Source organism: Tribolium madens, unplaced genomic scaffold, assembly GCF_015345945.1.
Source record: "Tribolium madens isolate multiple individuals breed KSU strain unplaced genomic scaffold, Tmad_KSU_1.1 Scaffold_97;HRSCAF=244;Tcas5.2_LG3a, whole genome shotgun sequence".
In the NCBI taxonomy this organism is placed as follows: Eukaryota; Metazoa; Arthropoda; class Insecta; order Coleoptera; family Tenebrionidae; genus Tribolium; species Tribolium madens.
The window spans coordinates 7872278-7898347 of NW_025401069.1; the positions used below are offsets into that span (position 1 = coordinate 7872278).

A 26070-nucleotide genomic window follows, 5' to 3' on the forward strand; every position below is an offset into this window, starting at 1 on the left:
TTGTTTGTTATAAAGTTGTCTTTGTTGAGCTTATACGAGTAATGAATTAAACTTTTGAAGCTGACAGTGGGTTGCCTTAAACTAATTTAGAGTTTGCTTGTTGGATTATTCAATTTGCTAGGTTAAATTTACATGAGAGGTAATATAGAATTACAACTAACCTGTAATTCTAAATGAGGATCTTTGCGGAATTTTGTTCATACCTGCCCTTGTAATTGCTGGGATAGGAACTTCTTGGAAACGAAGTTCTCTGCTAGATTTTCCACCAGCACAAGTGTGTCGTAATTGCATTACAGGATATTACAATAAAGCTCTTTTACAAAATTGTAACTCGCGCTACTTCCTGGTGGTAAATAGGAAACTGGGTCAGGGGCAGCGAGGACCAAGATTTTCCAGAATGGGTGAGACGACATTAAATTTGTTGGTTTAAAGTAACACGTTCCAACGAATTTCATTAAGCTGGCAATAACGAAACATTACACCTAATGAAGGTACCCCCATATCTCCCAACACGTGCACTGTTTATTAAAGCCTTAACTTGTAATTTATTAAGTGTGCATTATATTGCCGTTTAGAGCTCTTGAATAATAATTACACGCAGTCAAAAAATGAATCTCTTTGTGATCAAACACCCCTCTGATAAAGACACGAAATTACTTAACCACTTAACAATTTAGTTAATGAAGAGAAGCAACTAGAAGTTAGGACAAAATACGTTACGTATTTATCACTCTACTATCTCTCAGGTAAGAGTAATTAGTTTCAATTTGCAATTACTCGCAGAGATACGAGATTAACATCTAAAATGTATAAACCGCGATTATCTGACAATTAAGGCGCAAGTTATTTATTCCGTTGTTGGCTGCTCAGGCTTTAATTAACCAAAGCTTAAGTAAACATTTTAATACTTACATATGACATTAAGTCTGGCGTTTGCTCGAATTGCTTTATGAAGCCTTGCCGGTCCCACTTGACACTGGTATTCTGCGTCGTCCTCAAGGGAGGCATTGCTCACCCTCAAGTTATATATGCCATGACGACGGTCACCGATCACAGAGTATCGAGGGAAACCCGGGATGACCGACGAGAACCCTGCAGACAATCAAAACACTAATTAAATTACGTTATCGTTTATCAATATTTCAGAAATTACGGTCAAAGCGCCTACAGCTAATTTATCGCAGACACTTGCTTCGACCGGTTGCTAAAATTTGATTTGGTTTTTTAAGCCTAGAATTTAATTAAACTAAAATGTCACAAGAGTAAAAGCACAATGTAAACGATACCCAATTAAAAATAAACAGTAATATTAAAGAAGACTTCAGGCCATTATGGTGCAGCTCTTAGACTTAAAAGACGCCAATGATAAACATTAATTTTGTAAAAATGGCATAAAACTTTATATTCAAACATTAAATGTCAAAACTGAAAACTTTTTTCAGATATTTGAAGGGTAAATTTACCTGTAACGAGAGTGATATTTTTCACACTTTGCCCAATGAAAATTCCGAAATTCTCCTTTAATAATCTACGAAAATATTTTGTGGACATAACTTTAAGCTATAACCCTGAGAACATCTTCCCCTCCCTAACCCAAAATTTTCATTGAGTATTCTAGTCCCATTCTCATGAGAAAATAAAGTGGTCATTCCCGGAATATTATTATTTTCTCAAAGGTTTCAATAAACGTAGAATCGGTTGGTTTTCCTCGGAAAATAACGGCTAATAATTTGCTGTAAATTATTTTCCCTAACACATTCTTGTGAATTTCTACAAACGGCGTCCCTTTTAAATAATATTGATTCAGCATGAAACATCCGCATAAATATTTTGATTTCATGCCAGCGGTGCCGCTGGTAAAATAGAGATTCACAGTTCTTATTGTTGCCTCTCATAGATGAAAATGGCAGTCATAATTGTGAAACCGTTGTAAAAACATTGAATTACTTTTCCTGTAATACAAATTTTGTTTGTCGGTCCATTAATTGAGTGTTATTTCAAAAAAGAGTAAGATGGAACCGTTTGGTAACGAGCCTAGATATTTATAATTATTATATTTGAAACATGTTTGAATTTGAAAAAATGTTAGAATCATTAATTAAAATTTATTTCAAAAGACGACCACCAAATCTACAAGTTTTTTATAATTTGAAGTAAACCAGTTCTAGATCTGGACCATTAATAGTAATGACCTAATGGTATATAATCAAAATCCGGCTAGGTAGCAGTTTATCCCAACTGTCTTTGTTTTGTGGCATTTTAAACGGCTTCGGTTAGATTTAGCGTGTGATTGAAGTTAGCTATAATAATAGCTTTCTGATATCACAGAACATAAACAGCTACGATCTTGTAATTTGTGACTGATACTGATTAATATTGATTATTTTTTTATTGACGCGAGTTTAAAAATCGGTCCGAGTCTTCTTTTGAAATTTTCTGCAAATTGTTTTAAATTAAAAAGTTTGCTGTAATGGAATATTTTCTTTGAACAGGGGCATGTCATAACTTGACAAATCTAATTTAGGTTTATCACCAGCCAAATTCATAAAGTACCTTGGCCTTAGTTTGCGAAAGAAACTTTATGTTGGTTCTTGCCTCTAGCATTTCATCTGTTTATGAGTTCCAAGTTAAAAGTAAGTTTGCTGAGAAGTTGATGGAATTTAAAAGTTAAATATTCAATGAGAGACGGCGCTACATTAAAAAAATTCTGTTAAAAAAATTACATCATACCTAAGGCAAATCCGTCCTTGGTCCATTGCACTTGACCTGCCAGATTGGCAACTTCGCATTCTAGCATAGCTTCGCCACCCTCCTGCACTTTGACATCTCGAGGTTGAACTCTAAAGTACTGTTGCTGGCCATAAACCAAACTTAGACTAATGGTCATAAAGTAGACTGAAACAAGGAAAGACAGTGTTAGAACAGCAGCAATGTATGAAAAATTCAAATTTATGGAATGTGTACATTGATGCGGCAACTCTGTTGATGATCCCCGACGCAAACCTTTCCCGTACGCAAGATGGTTATAAATGGGTGAGGATAATTTAAAATTCTTCTCCAGTAGTCTCATAACAACGCAAATTGTAATAGGGTCTTACAAATGTGGCCTTAACGCCCTTGCATATTTAGATTAATATCGCCATGGCTTCGTGTAGGAATCAGATATCATTTGCTTTGTTGCAGTGCCATTAGTAATTTCCTCGTTTGTATAGATTAATGAATTATAAGAGTAGGCAGCATCACGCACAGGTCGCGGGAAATCGGTAATAGTTTTTGGCGCACGTCCAACCCCGTTAGCAGATCAATTTCACAGATAAATAATTATACATTTGCCAAATCTCATGCTATTTGCCGACCATTTCATATATTTACTAGCTATTAACATTAAACGACTCCGGAGGCGCTTGTGGTTAATAATGTATCGGATTCCTATGTTGCTCCAACTGTCCAGAGGATGGTGTAGATTTATGTCCCTCAGGTGCATTATCCCCTGAAGTCGGCTGCTCTATTTATTTGTTTAGTTAAGACAATTCCTTGTGGCGTTCCGGTATTTACTTAACCCGGAATTATTGCTCGATTTGTTTGACTTATTAATTTGGCCCGGATTTGCTCCAAATATGTAAAGGTCCATTTTCGGCCGTGTTGGATTTTGTAATTAAACTAGAGTCAAGCAAAAACACCAACCGAGATTTTAATACGGCGCAAAATAAGACCATTGAAATTAATAAATTTGCACATAATTGCTTGAATACGTAACCAACTGAAAAGCATTTTATTTAGTTAATTCCGTGCAGCCTGCATCTGAGTCCTAATTATACGAGAAAAGTCCAAAGTCATGTAACGAAAGCAACAACTAGCTTCCACGTACTTCTGTCTCCTTCATTATACGAAACATTTTCGATTCCGAAGGAAACAAACGCGAAATTGCAGAAGTGTTGGAATTTGTATGCTACGCTAACAGGTGTACTGCAATGCAGCATTAACGTGATACATTTAATTCGTTTTAGTTTCTTTGTATTTTATTATATTTTTACATTACAAGCCACTTGGGTAAAGTGCAATTTGCGTTTCTCCTTAAAACACAATTATGCATCCGCGGGATCCTTAACTTAAGGTAAATGTTACATGAAACAAGCGTGGTTGTAATTACCATAAGTGCAAATAAAATTAACCAATCTACTGTATTATTTACAAAAAAACATGATTGAGAGGTTTCACATGCTTATTTAACAACATATATGCTAACGAGGTTAGAGGCAGTGCCATAGGCCAGGAATTAAATTCAAAAAATATATCTACTACAACACATGCAATAACATTTCTCGCGTGTTACTCGTTCAACAAATACGCCAGTAATTATTGAATTGTGCAATTAAATATTGAGTATTCAAATTAACACTTCCATGAGTTCCAGAGCGAAGTAACAGGAAGACAATATTTTTCCAGGCATCCGGATAATTTAACTGAAAGATTATTGGTATTGTAAATCAGATGAAACAGAACTTGCATTTGTTCATAAGGGTACTTTTAAATCGCTTTAAACGTTTTTTTTTGTTGATAAAGTCTCAAAATACCGTACTAAACAAATGCATGAAAAATTATATCCTTTTTTCATATTTCCATAGTTTTGCCATCTTTTGTTGCATGTGCCAAATTTCATATTTCCAGCCATTCTGGAACTAAGTGAAAATGTTGGCTTGTAGGTGGTAGATAATCCTTTATAGAGCCTCATAAACACCGCGGGTAAACCATTTAAAAAATGAATTTGTCGATAAAAAGCAGAGTTATGGAAAACGTGATACAAATTGTAGAAAATATTATTGTTGGCTCAAAACTGCATTCATTTAGTCTCAACGTAAAAAGTTTAGTGCTAGTAACACGAATGGAGATCACCGTAACAGTAACTCTAAAGCATCCTTAAGCAGTAAATAAATACTTGAAACTTTGACACTTCAAAATTGAAGTATCGAAGCTGTTGGCAATTATGCTAATCACATTTGCGATTCAAAACTTTACAAGTGTAAAACACGGAACACAGTAATATACAGGGTGCGCCAGAACTCGCGCGTCAGAGAAAAATGCCATATAAGGTAAGATACCAGGAACATGGAAAAAATGTTAAAAAAATTTGATCTATAAAAATTTCGAAGTTATGAGAGTTTAAATTTTGCACTTTGACTCTATTTATTTCTGTTGGATAAATAATTTTTCAAGTTTTTTTGCTATAGGTTATTAGAGGAGGAAGCAAAGTAGCTGTATCCTAAATTGTAACTCTGTTCAATGTTATTTGTGGCTTTTATTGACAAAATTTTTGTACCTTTACTAAATAATTGTAAAAAAAACATATACAAGATCATCAATGTCATTAAATAGACATAAAAAATGTCAAATGTCAAAAAATAAATGTCAAATTTTTTTGACAGATAGAGTTTTTTAAACATTTTTTCCAGGTTTCTGGTATACTATCTTACATGAAATTTTTCTCTAGGGCGCGAGTTTTGGCGCACCCTGTATTTATTTTTGTACTGGTGTGCGAAATAAACTTTGTGGACATTGTAGAGTGTTAATATACATAGACACACTTCAATTACAATAATAATGACTAGTTTATTGTACTGCAATAAAAATTAAAATGCTAATACCATTATGCTGTTGTTGGTCTACCTGAAATAGCTTTTAGAATAATCCTTGTATTGAAACTCATTTCTAAGCGAAATTAATATTTTGTAAGCATATTTCTTGGTCTTGGTTTTAAAATTAACCACCATTTGTCTGCGTAACTATAATTTATTACACACAAGTTTCAGCATAGAGTCTAATATCTTTGACCCGAGAAACTTCACAAGAAAAGCTGCTTAAACTCCATTTTGTAGCGGTTTCAATTTGTTGTTAAAACTTTTTACTTAATGTTACTTCAAAACATAATGTCATGTTAATACGAAAACGGATATACGTTAAACTCTGGTAAAATACAAAGTTTAGAGAGAGATTTGTGAAGACTACCACATATAAAACCGGAAATTTATTAACCAAAGATGCATTTGTCTTACGAATAAAAGTTTCTCCTCTTGAGATAATCCTTATCGGAATGTATTAATAAACTGAAAAGGATACATTTTTCTATTGACTTAATTGTGTCAAGCACTTAAGAAGAAACAACTGAAGAATCTTAATGGCCAAAGCTACTTACATTTTTCTTATATAACATAACAGTAACTAAATACGAAGTCACTTATTTAGAAAGATAATACAAAATAATATATTGGTGCAAAGTTTTTATTACAATAGATATGAAATAAAACAAATTAATCAAAAAGGTTGTGTTACAGCTGTTCAACATTTTAATCTTGTACGTCTCTCTCACCCTTTAGCATATAAGCTACCCCGATTTCAATATCCGGTTACGCTACCGACCTTTATAACATTATTTAAGTCTACGGCAGTCAAGAAGAGTGTAAATGAAAATTTAAACCAAATTCTAGTCGATATAGGCTAATACAAGGATAAAAGTTGTCCCCCGGGAACATCTTCCAGGCAGGTTTCCGAATTAAATATTAAAACTCCAAATAAAGATAAAATACAAGAAAACAGAAAAGTGTAAATCCCGGCGACAAAATTTAGTCTTAACACAAGGATTTTCTTTAAATAAACTGTTAAAAAAGCAACAATTATAACTGTTTAGATGGGCATTAAAGTGGCGTTGTGTAGATTAGCTTAAATATGTCACAGAGCCACCGCTTATACAATAAAAAGGATTAACATTAGAGATTAGTCGTTGTGCTTTCATAATTATGACACAAATCTACTATTATAAAACAGAAGTTATCTGCTAGCGCAGGTCGAGTCGAGCTTACACACCGCAACTCCTCGACAAACAGCCCGATCTGCTGGAATTTATTATCCCTTTGTAAGTTATACATGGATAGCAGTCTACATTCGTTGTAGCCCTCCGTTGTACACCGCCCTCTACGCTTTTCCTTAATTTTCCCGCTCGTTCTTCCGCCGCACTTCCCGGGTAACATACGGGATTATGTTTCAAGAGTAAGGTGTCTTCCTTTGTTGTTCAGAAGCTGATGTCGCGACGTATTAAGCAATTAAACCCGCATCTCTAATTATAAGCTGCAAGTTCTTATTTTGTTTACATACTGAGTTTAGCAAGAGCCTTTAAACATAATAATTTGCCGAATTTGTAAATACTGACGAAGCGTCGCTTCCAGTAAATATTTATTTTAACAAATTAATTTAGCCCAGACCGATAGCAGAATTGTTCAAAATGCTTACAAGATGCCAGAGTATTGTAAATCAGTCAAGGCATACATAATACGGGAATGATAATCCACAACAATAGATGCTAAAATGTAAAAATGCATACAGTGGTATGCCGGGATAATTGAAAATTCAATTTCATAACTTTACTTAGGTCTTAATTTTGCTAAGTATATACTAAGTATATATTTTGCTAAGTATATATATCCGTATCTACATTGTCACCTTTTATAAAATACACCCACTTTATACGTATGTACATCCTTAACTACTTCTTTATTCCTCAAGTGTTCATATTATTATTTATCTTGTACATTAACTAAATACGTTGAGAATAACAATTGTGTTTTATAGTACTCAGTATTATCTATTTATCCAGAAAAAATTGCTTACGCCTAATAGATTGAAAAGTAGCATACCACTTGTCTAAAAAACCTTTCTGAGAGGCCTGATTTCGTGGAAAATGGTAGTTCTTCCTTGACTGTGTCATGCCTCCCAGCCAACGAAAATTCTTCGCCTGAAGAAAATACACTAAAGGTTTTATTTCAAAACTTTGTCCTGTATACCATCTTCCACTAAATCAGGTTAACATATCTCAAGGACAAGCATCACAAAATATAGACTTTCTGAGAGGGCTTATACTTATAACCATAAAAACTATATCTCTAAAGATACCTATGTATATATTATAATAACAATGAAAAAGTTAGAAAGCAAATTATGCTATTTTAGTTTTTTTCAAATGTCTTATGATACATCCTAGTTGTTTCACATAAACATTATTTATAACCTAAAGCTTTGCTTTTTTTCAAAATGAGTTAAAATTCTTCGTAACTGTTAAAAAACAATTTTTATAACCAGTGATTCACTGCAATCACTAAATTATCACTTTTCATTTTTTCATTTTTAAATCCTTTGGCATACAAGTATGTAAATAGAAGTATTATTAAAATCTTATAAATTAACCAAAATGAAAATGATTTTGCGAACAAGGACCTAAAAAAGAAATAGTCATAACATCCAAAAAAAAAAAAAAATTAATTATGTACCATGCACTAGTTCGCTATTTAAATTCTGTTTACACTAGAGTAAAATCAAAAGTTTAGGTAATTACATATATACAATACCAGAAAATGAAAAGCCGTTTATAATCCCCTTAGGTCTCTTTTCGTGTGATACCTTATATTTTTTTCAAAAATTTACTCAATAAACAAAATTTAAAGTTTCGTAAAGTCGAAAAAAATTTCTAAGTTCACAACACTACAGTTATAGGTAATTCCTTATTTTAAAAAGAAAAAAAAAACACTTAAATACTTATGTATGGAGTATAGATGGCCCATGCAACTAGTACTGTATACTTGATTCATTACAAGTAGATGCACTTAGTACAAAAACCAAATTGTTTAAATACTTTTGTTATACTTTCTTGCTCAAAACTTTTAGTTTAGGTATACATTTTTAAGAAGTTTTCAAGTCCAATTTTGAAGCGTAGCTTATTAGTTAAAATTATCAAGAACTTTTGTAAGAAGAACTTTTTGGTAATACGAGTACATTTATAATAAATTACGATAAAACATTTTATTTAGTAAACAGTCGCAATAACCGCTTTTGATGGGTGTAATGTGTATTATGATAAAATTATGAGAGTAGGGGAATTATTCTGGGTTTGTTATATGAGAAGGTATAACCAAAACCCATACTGTAAATTTCCCGTATTGCATGACTTTCCCTCGAGTATCCCATTCAATACTTCGATATTTGAATACGAAACACGTCTAGAAATATAATTTGGCTGTCTAGACGAATGAAAGTTGAAGGAAATGTAATTCCGTTACCAGCTTTTTGGGTATGTATTACGTAGCCGAAACAACATTTTATAACTGTCATTTTTTCAAATAATAAAACGATAAGCAAATGTACAATGTTAGCAATTTTTAAGTATTAATTTTCCGCACTAATCCAATTTTAAATTAGAGTTGAAAAAAGCGCTTCAAAAAGCTCTTCAAATTATCCTGTTCATTGATTCGTTCATTCATGGTTTCATTCTTTCGCCGAATATGGTCCGAACTAATTGTTTTAAGAACCTCCAAATCAGAGGAAGTTGTAAATAATGCCCAAAGTATACCGTGTTAAAAAAACGTTCCCATCATTATGCTGACTATTATTATTAGTCAAAATTACAATTTAATGATTGTAGGTGACCCGCTAAATTCGCTTTCCTGAAACAATAATTATTGCTGTAGAAGTCTAGAATATCAGAAAACGATATGGTCGGAAAGCACGAACGCTCTTGTAATGGAGACTAAGTGATAATAATTAGGTAGGAAAAAATGGAAAAAGATAGGGATATGACATAAATAATAATCATCCATTGCAGGTCATTACCAGCCTATCTAGATCTGGTCAAGCAAGTCCGTATCAAGATATCAGCTGAAAAAAAAGCTCAACGGAAATGGGTTTTCAAAACCTGATTTGTATCCGGCGACTGTAAAAACAAGTACAGCCAGTTCAAGAGTAAGCGCCTAGAGGGAGCTGGTGGTGGTCTTGAAAGGCAGGACAGCTACTTTGAAATATGCACTTCGCTCGACCATGAAACAAACTCTCATTCGCGTTAAATGAGAATTTTAATGATTTTTAAATATAACATCATTTCGAAATGAAAAACGACGCTTAAATACTCCCGCTTTTATAAGCAATACGTGCCAAACTTGTTAGCAGTCTTATTATTTTTTCAGCTGAAAAAATAAATCACATCCAAAATATTTTCGGGTTTAATTATAAAACTCGAATGTTGTCTGTATTAATGTTACAGACACAAAGTAACCGGATTGAAAAGCCCCTTATAATTAATGAAAGGCAACATTTCCAACTTTAAAATAGTCCTTTCAATTATTCAGACATTACTGTCTATTGATAATTTAAGTTGCATTCAGCTGGATTGAAACCATACAGATTTCGGTTATGAGAGAGGTCACTTATTTATTTATTTATTAATGAAAAATTTAGCTCTAATTAATGCATAATTATTATTACATATTTTGAAACATCTGAATTATTACGAATTGGAGATCAATTCAGATAACAATATTTTGAATCTCTTGAAATAATTACTATTTTGGCGATGTTCCAATACGTGTAAAATTAGTTGTCAGATATGAGTTTGTTAAAAGATTAACTTAAATTGGAGTAGCTAGAAACGTGTCGCTAACACACTGTACTTCTTTTATGAAAAATTATAAGTGTGGAACTTCCTGTTGTCGATTTTTAATTTTAATGAAGATATAGCGTTATTTCTCACAATCATTATCTATGGGAAACTTGAAGTCTATTTTAGTGATTTTTCAAAACTCGAGAGGATATATTAAATTGCAAAGTTAATTGCACTGTTTCCTTTTCGTTGCTCCTACAAACGAAGTTTTTATGAATATGACAGTCTGTTAGCATCTGGACCCGAGTCAGATCGAGTCATTTACCTCAGCCACAGGAGGCAAATCAAGTGAATTAATGTGGACAGAATTAATTTAAAATTTTGTACATTAATTATTAACAGATGAAGCCCGACAAGTGTAAATGTAATTTTTTATTTTTCCTACTGACGCAACTTACATATGTTTCGTACATAATCCATATTTGAGATAGTGTATCCACGGAACAAATCTATCACAATTATCACTGATCCACAGAATTTATCACAGAACTTTTTGTAGCTGTTTCACGCTCACGCATCATTGAAGTCACTTCACTGAAATCTTAAAGTAACCCAAGTTAGCTGAAGAGTTAAACCGGTAATAACACTAATGAACCACATAGTTAAAATTGTTATTACAAATAACGTTGGCTTCACACACCGTTAAAGCACTAGTCGCGTAATTACCGAATCCATGAATGGTTAGTACTTTCACACTCAGGTAGATACCCTCCTGAAATTTATGAATGAATCTTGCGATGCTCTCGATTTCGCGACACACTCTCGACTAATTCTGCGGTGTTGCAAGTTGCAAGTTATTTTCTCGCGATTTGTTTTGATCGAGTTTATTTAAACCGGATTTGTGTCCAGTATGCCAGAGGCCCCGCAGCTGCCCTGACTCCACCTCCGAGCTTCGAGACGCACTGAATGTTTCACGTGGAGCGGCTGAAGCGGTTAATCTCGAAGTCGACCGAAGAAACATCGTTTCGTTTCTTTGCCATCACCTGTTAACCAAGCTATACCACTAACTGGTAGTTACCTACAAAAAAGGGAAAAATAATGGACAGGCTGTACTCTGGCTCTTGCCTCCGAATTATTTGACTGGAGCGAAACCAGTGTTGAATTTAATTGTTGGGATCCAGTTCACCTGCTCGTCTCGGACATAACAGGTGCCACAGGAGAAGGCCCTTGTGCAGCTGCGGATGGGATGGTTAAATATCATTCATGCTTCGGGGGTAATTCGCTTTTTCAGTCGTGGTTTACATTTGTGTTACGGTTGTTTGGAAAACGGACACCAGGAAGGACATCCTGCTGAAAATTGCGCGAAAGAATCTCAACTAAGTTGAAATGTACAAGTGCAACTATGAAGAAACAATGTCTAAGACGGAAATAACACTTTATATGCTAATGATATTAAGGTTCTCTTAATCCTGCAAACTTTTCCGCTCGATTACATTTTCTCCAAATAATTAATCACATGTAACAATCTTTATTTCAAAAATTAAAGATTATACCACATTTTTTAAAACCAATTTAGTTTTTTAGTTTTGGAGAAAGCAAAGCGGTGGTATTATTAACCTAGTTCCAGCTGCTACACAGACTGTTTGGGGAATACATGTTGCCAAGACGTTGCTTTTGGTTTTATTTGTGTCTTGCAACGTGACATATTTACCTATTAAAACAAATTAGAACATGTTGAAAGTTTCGTAATAAAACAATAGGACAACTTTTGGATAGCAATAAATGTTAGTTAACTTTTCAGCAATACTTGGCAGAATTTATTTTCTTAAAAGTTGTGAAACTTTTAGTTTGCAACAATGTGATAACAGACTTGAAACGAATTTTATTAAAAGTTGTATGATGAGATTGATGAGTCGGTTTGATGTGCTCCAACTTGAACAGCTCCTAAGTTTATCAAAACCTACAGTATGTCTTCATCCTGTCACCCAGTATTTAACTTACAAAGGATTGAACAAACTTTCTTTTCTTCATACAAAAATGAAGCAATTTTAACAATTGTTGCAATGATTCTAGCAATTTAAGGGATCTGGAAGAAGTTACTTAACTCCACTTGTAAAAAATGTTTGGGAAAAATTTTGCTTCTTACACTTTTTCTTTTTTACAATCATTATCAATTTTGTAAACTCACTGACAAAAATCTACTGCCCTTGACCAGCTCCTTCCTGTATTCTTACTTTACTGGGCAGCTTTTTTATTACGAATTTAATTACCATATTTAATAAATGAACGTATATTAACTTTCACTAATTATATCCTGCACCATATTCGTGCGGTAATGAACACAATTAAATATTAACCAGAAAGTGAATGAGCAAACTCAATATTTTTGTTTGCAAAGTTGTTGCTTCTACGTACTAAAAATTCGGCACCAATCTCGTTTGTACAAAATGAAAATTAATATTTCAAAAAGGTACATACAAAAAATTAAAATTGGAAAATTTTCGCTCAAGAGATCGCCTTAACCCTCAGTGAGTTATAAAGTTTAAATTATTTAACACGTTTTATACCTAGGTTGTTTTAGAAATAATAATAATGACGTAATTCAAACTTTTCTACCTCGTTTTAGCTCAAATTTAAAGAATAAACGATTAATTCAATCCAGGTCGTTTAGTTCAAAAGTCATCATTTAGTAAGGGTCATGTGCGTGTTGGCGTGTTCAATATGAGGGTGGCAATTATTTGAACCTCAAGTAGATGGTCGGGTAATGTCCTTGTTAATAATAATTTTTGATGTCCAGTTCTTAAAACGCCATAAATTTTTGTTAATGTTTTTAATTTTTGCCTCCCCCTATACAAAAAGAAATAAAAAAACTAGTTTTTAAAAAACGTAAGAAAAAAAAACCTTTATAATTTAAAACATTTCAGAATTTCAACCTTCAGTTTATTTAAACTTTAATGTTTAGGTATTGATTGTTTTTCCTTAGTGATGTAGGTTATTCACGTTAGAATAATGGACACATTTTAATCAATAAATATACTTCAGTTGTAAATATTTTACATTTATTGACTTTTAACCCAACTCCTAACTACCTCAATCAAATATGTATCAATGATACACCTATTACGTAAAGTTGGAAATCTTGGACGTAATTACGTACGAAAACAGGTTTTTTCTTTGCGAAATTTATAGTGCAAGTCAAGTGCTTTAAAGCTCCGATTTCTGCAGTAATTCTCGAAGATTCGCTCATTGTTGAGTGGAAAATAATGTGGTATAATAATTGAGCATTAGAGTCCGCTTTGATCTCCTAGAGCTTTAAAACAAAAAAGCTTTGATATCTGTAAATCCCGATAAAACGAAAACGGCGGTTACACCACAATCGACTAAATACGAGATAACATCATTTTTGTAAAAATAAAAAAAATTATAAATCTTTTATATAAACTGGAAATACTTTGCACATCAAAAAACAATTCTATTTCCATGCATCTATTCAAATACAGTGCTGACATTTAGTTATTTATACACATATATGAAGACCCCCAACTTAGCAAAATGTAATAATAGATTATACATTTGGAGTTAGTTGCTTAATTTGAGACTTTGTTGTAACTGTAATGTCTTTTAGGTAACTACTAAGTTTGTTAGTTTACGGAACTTAGACGAAACTTTATTATTGTAATTATTGTTAAAACGCTAGGCTTTGTATTTATCCATTTTAATCCTATTGATTATTAAATCAAAGTTTAAAACATTGTACCTAATACTTACAAATAGGAAGCATTGTTATAACTGTTGTTATGAAACATAAACAATACTTTTAGCTTCATTTACAATAGAATACACTACTACTAAGTTAGTTATCTGAATGTTTTACTTGTTTAATTAATTAATTTTAAAGGTAAACGTTTAAGATGTGTTTGTTTGGCGGCTACCGCATCCATAATGGAAAGTCAGCATTTTGAACGACGTGCAACAATAAATTAATGCAGTGTTTCATTACTAAAACAGAGTGATGTTTTGTTGTGATAAAACAAGAACGCTGCTACTGCATACCGAAATTAAAAATAAACCATCTATACCGAAGCGGGGGGCAGCATCGTTCCAGACTAAGCGGGAGATAATCAAAATATTATATTACGCTGGTTATGATACTTACATATGTTGGTGACATGTTCTGAGCCTTTGATAAAAACCAGATATTACATGAAAGTTCGACTCGCTAAAAATGTATCAGCAAATTGGAGTCGTAATTCCTCCATGTTGAGTTCATGTTCCCTTTTGTCACATGGATTTGTTCAATAGTAACGTGTTTTCAACATTTTATTTTAATAGAAGATCGGTGTACAAAGCGAATGAAAAAAGTTTTGGATTAATCAAAAATTTCATAAAAGCTGCTAGACATAGAGGAAAAGCCGTTAATAATCATCGAATTTGCTGGTTTTTTTAATAATACGAGGTACCAATGCAGTTTCGTTCGACTAATTTCAGCAATTCATCTTGCTTGACAATTTACATCGTCGGGCACATGTGAATTGCTATAGAGAAGTGTGTCTAAAATTGTATTCACTCCACGAGGTCGTTTGTTTTAAAAGTTGATGTCTGTCCGTCTCTTTTTCCCTTGCATATCAGGAAAAGTCCATTTTCTAACGGAGCTTACTGGAAAATGTAATTTGTAGCAGTTGTTCGCTTGTGTAAATTGCTCCTCTATTGCTCCTTTATTGACAGGTGATTTAATTTTACTATCATGAGATTTTACTTTATTGACAATATAATGACAACCACAACCTTATACTACATACCCCGGTTTGTTCGTCGTCCTTATTGCCCCGATTTAATTCAATCGGAAACTGGACTTGATTATGATAAAAAGAACGAGAAACTTAAAGTAATGGTAACAACATCGACGTATTGAATAAATTTAATGACGAGTTGATAATTAAAAGTGGCCTCAAAAGTTCATTCACAAGTGCGTTCCCACACTAGCGTATTATGTTAATCTCAGCTCCTTCTCTTCTAGGACAGGTTTTTAATGTTTTCTCTGCTAAAGTCGTCTCAGCATCCAGCTGAACTGCTTCGAGCCACTGTATGTTGCTCTGAAGCTAAGTTGACTGACCAATTACCGGTTTCAGCAACCGGAAATGCACCGATTACAATAAATAACATCTATTTTGTTCATTTCGACACCCACATCTCTTTTTCATTCATCTTCAATGATATTTTTCGCGAAAAATGAACGTTCTGCTTCATAAAGATTGGAGGAGATTCTTGAGTGCGGTGCAAATTGTGGTTTTGTTTTTATGGTTTCTTTTATATCAGGAGACGAAAGCGCTTCAGGCAACGGATGTGTTTAATATGATTAACTTGGACGAATCCGTTAAAGCTTTGTTCGCCGTAAATAACAGATTACCGTCAAATAATCAAAATTTCGTTACTTAAGGTGGAAGGTAAGGAATTTATATGATTACGTAATTTATAATCTAAATAAAAGGCGAAATTCACTGTAAACTGCCATCACCCAATTCAGTACATTCATATAATACAACTAGATTTTAATGTTACTAACATTGCAACATACAAATACAGACAACATTTATTTTTAACGTAGATTGAATTTAAATTTATTTAAATAATTTAACTGAATGATTTAAATTAATCATTTTATCAAATGATGCGTTATTTTACTAATTACACGCCCACTCAACATAAATTGGAAAAAATAAACCAACTTTTATTGTGATGTCAGTTAATTATAAAACTAATATTGAATTTTAGCTCCGTCGAAATTGTTTACGTTCTCGTAAAGGTATAAATAAATCATCTCACTAGTCTACATTGCCTTTACACATCGGAAATGTATTTAAGAAATAGAAACCATAAATTAGACTGCAATCGAACTTTCCCGAAACTGATACAAAGATAACTACCAATAAGCCAGACATTATATTAGTAACAAAAGGACTAACTAGAGAGGCGAACTCTGCTATCTACAAAGTTTCAAAGACAATAAAATAATTTTGAAATAAACTACAAAGTACAAAGATTATACCAAATCATATCATTTTTTTTTTATTTTTATTTATGATAGCTGGGATCAATGACATTTACGAAATTACTGCACATTTATCTTCTCGAGTAACTAGCTTGTATTGTCCTTTAATTTATTATAGTCCACTGGAGACTCACATGTAATATAGGTTGAACGACTATTGATCGTTATGGTACTGTAAATTAGATTCCTATTTAATTTTATTTGTTTATGTTATAAATGGTGTTTTGGTTAGATATTTACATAGTACAGAAGTTATTAATTTATTCAAGAAAAAAAAAACGAACAACTACAATGTTCATTTCCAGCTTTTACTTTTAATCCATCGACCCATAATAAAAGTATTTCGTGTGTCATCAAAGAGATCAAACCTTCTCAATGCATCATCAGCTTTGGAAATACGAGTAAATCATCATTTTTATTTTTCTTATCAATTCGTAAATTATTGAATCGTTGTGCATCACTAATCGCCATGCAGTAAACAATGTCCTTGCTTTCGATTCCAGTTATCTGCTCTTAATTAAAGCTCCTGCTGCACCTAGCTGAATCCGATGATCTCATGGGAACTATAAAATTAATATGGGAGGATATAGTTTGTTTCTTTCGCCAAAACTTGATTGCAAACTAAAAAGTGTTTAGGTTTCTCAAGATCCGAATATTTATGGCAACAGAACAAACGTCTAATCTCGCATTGTATTATGATGCACCTTCCATGTTCCTGAGAAATTGTTAATGATGGTTTATCATTTGAAAAACTACTATTCTTTCCTCGAACAGCCGTTTTAATGCTCCCATTATAGTTGTAAGCAAAAGTACAAAATCTCTAGTTTCCCAGAATATAACTTTTTATGTTTTACGGTTTATACTCGAGACATGTGTCGGATGCACAGTTTTAAGACATTTATATCTTAGGGAAGTCCATAGTTGACTCCTGGTTGTAAAAGGAATCCTATTAACTAGAACAGTAATAAAACTAAAGCTATTTTGTCACTTTCTACACCGGGTGTTTTATGACTCTTATCTAATAGTTAAAATATCTGGACAAATCACAGCCTATGATTAATTTCGTCACTGCTTTGACAAAAATTGAGCAATTACAAACTCACAACTATTTTTTTCTTAATTCTGATAAAATGATATTTCTATTTTAAAAATGGGCAATGCAGATGTTGATAGATATTCAATCTAACAGTCGTGGTTCTACTCAATCATAACACCGACACAAGCAGGAAATTGGAGAGTAATTATTGGCAGACGCCCATTTTGGTGAGCTGTATTGATTTATTACAAAACGTACGATAAATTTTTACGCCCACAGTTGGTTTTTAGTTGTTAAAATTCTGCACCAATTATATTAACCTACTTTCAGTGACTAATCAAAAAAATGTTATAAATATTTATTTAAAAAATCGGGTGTTTGTTATTTCTTAAAATAAATGACTTTTATATATTGCCCACGCGTCTGAAAAACTGTTGTTAGACTAATCCAAAGGTAACACTATGGTCCCGTTTGAAGTTTCTTTTTTCTATCAATTATGCATAAATTATGAAGAAAAGTAATATTTACAGTTAGTGTGAATATGAAAAGTGGGAAAGTTGAAATGAAAGTAGATAATAACAATAACTATGAATTCAATGTTATTACTGAATTAAATATTGAGTTATAATAATTTATTTTTTTATAACAATAATAATTATAAAATATCTACATTTTTATTGACACGTGCATTTATCTATTTTTTAATATCATGAAGCCACTCGACTATATAATTCGTTTATCAGGAACATTGTTAAAATTGTTCTGCTGCATATTAATCATTTGCAACTAAACTAAAATATCAATATTTGCAACAGTACATTTTCATAAGGAGATATAATTTTAATACAATCTGTTAATCTAAATATGTGGTATTCATTAAATAGTATTAAGGGTTTTTATTCAGATTTTCAGATCTCATCAAGGTATGCATACTGGATTAAATACAAAGCAAGTCGTGCTAATAATCTGAATTTGTTTAGGCATGGGAAGGCTAGTTAACCGTATAAATGAGTAATTTAAAATGTATGCATGTCGCAGGAATTCATGCAAATGAAATTTGAATCTCAATTAAAATCCGAAATAACCACGTATGCAATTATGAATAAATACGCTCCAAAAATTTTCCCTAATTACTGGAATGAACAGAATTTTAATTAATTAAAGCACTTCCATATTCCGAGGGCTTTTATTGACAAGAATATGGAGTGTTAGATGGAAATCCGATATTAACCCAAACCATACACATGGAGGCGCGATGCCTCAGAACTATCCGTTTTTTAACAAATACCATATTTACTACATTAAAAACAAAAAGAAGTAGGTTAAATTAAAGTACTTACCTATTCAGCAAAACCAAAGTATTTCTGTTACTGGAAAGAACGCAAAATAACCACTTCGAGGCGAAATTTCTGTTTTTAATGGTTACTGGAATGAATACTCGATGTGTATATTAAGCATGTTGTTTTACTTTCGTCGGGAAACAATGAAAACCACATGAAAGAGGATGTACACTATGCTCAGGTTTATGCCTCAAACTACTAAACATACTAAATTACTTAACATTATTTCGTGCAACAAATTTGACGTTTTACACAAACATTGTTTCGAATTTAACAAAAAAGTAACTACGTTATAAACAAAGCTTCCAAGCTTTATTTGTTATTTACTCTGGGATTTGCCCGGTAAAAGTTAAAGTCTAAACCGTAAAAAGAAATTTGTTAGCGATGGGGAGAGCTAATTCTTATTTAAAGTGTTTTACTGGACTAAATAAAAACATCAGCTTTATTTTTTTTAGTCTTTAATTAGTTTTTTAGATCTACAAGAGAACTTTCTGTACTCTAAAATTGCAGATAAAAACTGGTCTTTTACAATTTTTGAGAATGAAAAAATATTTACCAAACTTTTCATGTTTTTGGATCAGTGTTTTGGAGTTTATACAACATGAGATTTAGATTTACTATTAATATTTTTTAAATTAAATAAAACGCTGACATTTAAAACTGCATTTTTATAAACAAAGAAAGACATTTGCATTACAGTTAAGTAAAGTGTTCGCAACATCAATTGTTCGTTATTCTGAGTCACCAAAATGAGGGAAATGAGGAGGAAATGCTAATGACAAATGTGAGAAACAATACAAAATATACGTGATCCTTACTGAAATAAGTATGTTAACAATATTTTTCAAGAAAAACAATTTGGAATACATAAACTGTACTTCACATGCAATGCAATTAATTCAAGACCTTTATTAAAGAGTTGAATTAGTATTATTTCACAATAATATGTATGAATAAGAATGAGCGCAAAATTTCATTTGCCAATTTCTAACTTGACAATTACAATGGTAATATGAAACATGTTTGTAAAAACAATTAGTGTGCCCTTATGACATTTATATACGGGTACTCTATTAAACTCTACAAAAAACGTAAACGCATATTGGCGTACAATGTGTGTTCTAGAATTCTTGTGCTTTATTAGTTATACATAACTTTAGAAGTGTACCTAATTAATTCAAAACGGAGTATATAATAAATATTTTCACTACCTTTACCATCAAATTTCCTCAACAACTATTACAAAACAAAACGAGCAAAAAACAAAGAACTGATGTTTCCAAACAATTTACAACATAAAAACAGAATGCAAAAGACAACAGCAAAAACAAGGTTTCATCAAATGTATCAAACGAAGGCTTTTTGTTAATTTAATAAAGTGACAGCTTTATTGTCTAAAAATCTTGTATTCAATTCCACACTTTGATTGAAAATGCGAAAAGAAGTGTAATTTCTATGTCGTCAGCTTTTCACACGACTTATTTCAGTTTATAGTTTCATGGTTCTTTTTTCCTTTTAAAATATAAATTGTATTAAATGTTCAAGATATTAATTTTTTGTCTCTTTTTTACACAGTTTTATAGTTCTCTGGCATTTAGTCCTTTTAAAGATAATCCATATTACAGCGCACGCTTGAAATCCTCGCGGAAGACGCAAACCTACTCAACTTTTTTCAACATCCTCCTTTACTATTCATTAGCTTTGTCTCGACATTTAAACCATTTACTTTCGGAGTGTGTTGAACCATAAGTTAGTTTCCTGATTTCTCAATTGTCAGCGCCCACAAAGACTAATAGAAAACGTAATCATCAATAATTGGTGTGGAGCTGAAATATGATGTGTTTCTAGAAAAATATCTAAAGTCAACCTTAATAATATCGAGTTCAATCACGTTTTCTTTAACGAAGGTATTGGAAACTTTTCAATTTCTCCGCATTGCTGTTCTGCCGAAGTTATGGGACATTGAAATCCCGTCTCTCAGTTACTTGGGACAGTTTTATTGCATTGGAGAGAGATGAATGCAGACTACAACTGCACTCGTAGAAAATAGAGCTCTTTTAGTGAATTAGTTAAACTAAATTGCTTTTATTCAAACTATTGCTATTTCATTCAAAAACTTTTGATTCTTGTGTTTCACTAAACATACCATCTTCTAGCCATTTGCCTCACAAATAAATCAACATGCAAACTGCCATATTCTACATTCATCAGCATGTGATCTCCTATATATTGTGACACTTTGTAATATTCGAAACACACTTTTGATAAATATTTGCAAATTGCCTAGTTGAAGTGCAGACGATTGCTTCATTCACCTGGATGCCAATAGATTAGGTGAACGCTTTATAAATTCATGAAGCAAATTTGCAGTCACTTGCAAATGTTTACTTTGTATTTTGTTATTTGTCACAAAATAGATAAAATGAAAAAAATACTAAAACCGTCACCCACTACTTTGTTTTCCACGACTTTTTTTAATATGTACTTATTTGTTTTTTGCGATTTAAAACAATTTATATGCGGTTTTAAACTACGGTTTGAATTTGAATCAGACGATATGTTGGAACGTCTCTTGTGGTTTGTTGCTCTCGGAGTCCACTGAATCTTTAAATGAGCAAAAGCTTTATCTGTTTTTTCATGTTATAAAAAATCTTTAATTAAATACGTTTTTTATTAATCAAAGAGTAGTCTTAATGTCCGATAAACTCATTCACGCGATTCCATTTGTATGGAACAAGATTCTGCAAAAATCGGAGCAATTATGAAACAAATGACGTGTTAATGAGATCGTTTCAGTTCGAAAGTTAATTTCAATGCAAATAAAACTAATTAAAAAGTTTAATTAAGTTACGCTGAAATGTCAATCACTACTATATAGCCTTTGAATATTCCCACCATATAAATGTTCATAGAGAGGGTCTTGGAAAATTTATGTATTAAAATGTTCTTATTATCTTTTTGGTAATTAAATTATAAGTTTTGGAGAAAACGTTAGCGGCAATAAGGCTGCGAAACTTTTCATAAAGCGGCTTTGAACCATAAAAGAAGTATGCGTATTTATTTTGCTTGAAAACATGATACATATTCTGAATCGATCCGACTGATATTTGCGGTTAAATTGCATAAAATCGCAGTCATCTTATTGGAAGACAGGAAGAACTACCATTACTACCCAACTTGATTTGAATGAGATCTTTTTAAAGCTTTAGAATTCTGACGACACAGGTATCGGTATAAAGAGCAGCAATTCTAATTCTAATACAAAGAAAAATCAATAATTCAACAAATGAAAAAATAACACAGCGTGTTTACATCGTGTTAAACATAAACAACAAATTTTCTGCGTGGCCTGAAGCGGCGCATAATATATAGCAACAAGAAATGGGAACAGAAATGTGTTTAGTTGTTTTAATAATTCTTCATTTGATCATCATTAGGTGTATGGAGTTTTGAAAATAAATCCTCACTTCGTCCTTCCTTGATACGCGTTTAAAACGGAATAAATAGGCCAGTAACATATGTAACATCGCTGAAAATCATATACAATTTATAATTTCAGACAGGATAAACAAAGCATTTCATTAATTTACAGCTTCAAATGCAGCTGAACCAAAAATAAACACAAATCAAATAGCGACTGTAAACAGGAAAACTAATGTCAACATGAACTCGGTATTCCACCAAAATCAGTATCTACTTATTTTCTCCAAATAAATTGCAGACTTGGAGAAAAATTCGATTTAATCAAATTTTAGCGCAAAGCGAAACTTATGCTCTTCTGTTGTGCTGCAAACTTTTCCCTCTGATTAAATCAGACACCGTCTTGGCGGTTTCCGATTTATTGAACTCGGTGAAAACATTTTATGCCGACAAACGAAATTAGAAAAATTAATGTTGCGATGCGTAAATTTAAATGCATTTGAAGATTTTCATTACTTTACCGTTCCGCTAGACCTATTAAATTAAAAAGAGTACCGTCCTTTTTAAAATTCGCATTTGAAAAGCCATTAGGAGCTTATAGAGGTGCCGAAATTGCGACTTTTCTTATTTCCCACCAATTATGTTCTCCGACAATAGCTTCAGAGAAATATGATGTAGATTGACTTTCTTTAATAATAAATCATACAACAATTTTAGATAAGTAAAAATATTTGAGATTCGTAGATAGATATCAATATGCTATTATGGACAAGATCAGTTGGGAATGTTAATGGAAAAATCCTTAAAAAATCACAAAACAGTCAAAATCCTTTAAAATTCTCAATTTTACCCTATATGCCACAAAATATTAAGCACTTATTAAAAAATTACGCTGTCCCACTGGTTTTCAACTTTTGAAAGTTTTTTCTGATATTTTAAGTAGATTTGAATAAACAAGAATGAAACTATTTTTAATTTAGTTTTAAATGAGAATAAAAGAATTATTTGTAAACTCATTGGTCTAGTCGAATATGAAGAACTCTACTGATGTTTTTGTGTTGTCACACGAAAAAGAGCGAATTAAATAGACGTCAACAGTTTCGTGTTTCAAGAGTTCTTTGTTTACTTGAGAATGTAGGGAATGTATACTTTCTTTGTCGTAATTAGTCTTTAAGGATTAATCTCCGTTACAAAAGTCATCTAAAGTGTCAAAGAAGTGAGGAATACCATTTTCGAGCTGGTTAGAAAGCTTCTGTTTTTGTTTGATCCACAAACAATTAATAAAACCCGACTGTAAAGAGAAATTTTATAAAGCGATGAGAATTTGTAGATTACTGAATTGTTAATAACATATTGTATTTTCAGTCTCTGAACTTGTAAATGGTTTGAAAATTGGGCAACTATTAAAATTTCGACAGAAAACGAATAGATTTTTTATGACGCGTCTCAGCAACATGTCCATATTTACAATTTGTAAACCGTCTAAACACGTGTGATTTATTAAATTAGCTTATGGGACAATAAGGTGAAATATTTCGTCCCATTCGTTACAATTAATTATCAGAAACATGAGTCAAAATGAGGATATGTAACCAATCGGATTTAGGGATGTAGATCTTCGGAAAGGCGTAATTCCAAATAAATTTTATTGAGAGGACGCTCTACATGGATGCGATCTCAATTTGAGATACAAACAAATTGAATTTAGACACGCATTTTACATTTAATTAAAAATCGAATAAACCCACCGATGCACCAACACCGATAACGCTGTGAACAAAAACAAGAAAAAAATCATTCATTCGCTTCATCCATCTAATTCAGTTTAATTACCGAGCTAATTATCTTAATATAATAGACTTAAGTAGGTGGGAATCAAATTTATCTGTTGCATGTAGTTACAAAGAGGATGCAGGCGTCTATGTCATGATATAAAGTCTGAGAAAAATCGATATCCGCAGTTACGTCATTTCCGCTGTTCACCTCTTCAAACTGTTGCACGACAGGTATATCCAGAAGGCCATGATCAGACAAGCTTCAGTGGCGTCACTCACAAAAATCGGAAAATGGATACTGCTGAGAAATTCTTACTAACTATACTTTGCAATTCATAAATTCATGAGTGCGTTAATACATTTGCTTGGATTTTTTCTCTTATTATATTTCATGGTCGGATTTCATCATGCAGTTGGTGACAATTACGGAACCCGTTAAAAGGCATTTTCACATAAGCTCCATTCTCACTTTCACGATAAAAAATGAAGTATTTCAAAGGAACAAAAACTAAACGCGAATAAATATCTATCTCTTACAATCACATGTTTATGCCAACTTATTGTGCAAGGTGATTCAAGTTTTCCCACCGGTAACATTTAAATAATTTGTCCCAAATTCACCACAACTGATTAATATTTTCATATTTTTTATTTTTTTTATGTTCAAAAAGTACTGTATTTTACAAAACAAAATTTTATAAACTAACATACTGGTACCTATACATTAATCAGAGACAAACATTTCCACGTTCTATGTTTTTAATGAAAAATAAGAATACTTTCACTAATACACAACCCATGTGTGATACTTACATATATGAAAGATTCCTTAAAGTAACAGTTATGCTGTTACCCAAAAGGCGTTGAATCTTGAGTCACCCTGTAAATAAAAAGCAGGTGCTCGTTGAAAGAAAATGTTCTAATATTCCCCAAATAGGTTTGTAGAAGGTATCAATTGTAGCAACTATTTAATAGAAACAGCATATGCAGCTCATTAAATAGTTTTTAATAGCAATAAACTACGTTGCGAATTTTCGTTCAAACTGTGCTTCTTTCCAACAGCCAAACATCATAAATTTCCCTTCTATCAATAAAGTTCGACAATAACAAGCCCGCGTCGTTAGGTCGTTGGTCCGTTGAGAAAGTCTCCAAAATTACAAATCGAAGTATCGGTCGTACAATTTCGCCCCCACAGGTTACACCAACCACACTACTGGATATCCGTGATAGCACACTTTTTAGTGTGAAGCAATAATTGTCTGTGTGGGAAGATCTTGCTTAAAAATCCCATGCAAATTGTCACTAAATAATAATAGCCTAGAAGGCATTGCGTGGTCACTCTGAATAGCAGCTAGCATCATAAACAGTTTTAAGTTTTCAAGACAGTTTTAATGTTCACGCGTTTTGCAACTGCAAGTGCAATTTAGTTTGGAGTTAAAGACCTGGAACTACTTGAGAGGTTGTTGCCGATAGTTTAGTCCGGCTTTCCGGGTCTTAGAATAGCGTCTGTAGCTTTAAATAATAATTTGATATTTGTGCACGTATTGTGACAGACTTTGCTGTAATAACGATGGTAAAATTAACAAGTGTAGCGCCGTTTTTACGTTATTAACGATGATAATAATAATCAATATTATTAAAGCAGGTGCGAAAATTAACTCCCACAGAACGGACCAGTTAAAACAGCTGTACGCCAATAAACACCAATAAAACATTTGTACAAGTTTATTTATTAAAATTTTATAGCCTTTTTTATAGAAAAACGAAGTTTGAGGGGGAATGTGAAAGAACAAAAAGAAACTGTTCTTGTTGGCATTTGCAGTAGCTAATTACGTTTTTATTTCTTTGTGAAATGCAGTTTTTGATACATTTTTACTTTTAAAAATATGTGGCAAAAACGAGTGTTTTATATTTTTATGATTCAATTTTTAATAATCATACTTAAAGCAAATTTTAAGGCTTTTTTATATTGAAAATTGAACACTGTATCTCAGTTGTATTTTAATCATGATATCTAAATAAAAAATAAACGAAAA

The 26070-nt window shown here is 32.3% G+C and overlaps 1 protein-coding gene across 4 annotated transcripts in view; it reads right to left on the minus strand.

The window, feature by feature from the left end:
• Positions 1-26070, minus strand: part of LOC123014605 (nephrin) — a 135794-nt gene that overhangs the window by 15872 nt on the left and 93852 nt on the right. For 3 of the 4 annotated variants that reach the window (XM_044413804.1, XM_044413806.1, XM_044413803.1), the window contains exons 3-4: positions 2731-2895; positions 913-1092 (exon numbers count right to left, since the gene is read on the minus strand). In XM_044413804.1, coding sequence (XP_044269739.1) covers positions 913-1092; positions 2731-2895 — 345 coding nt within the window. Of the gene's footprint in view, positions 1-912; positions 1093-2730; positions 2896-10872; positions 11383-26070 lie in introns of those variants that run through there. The other variant, XM_044413805.1, reaches the window with a different exon arrangement.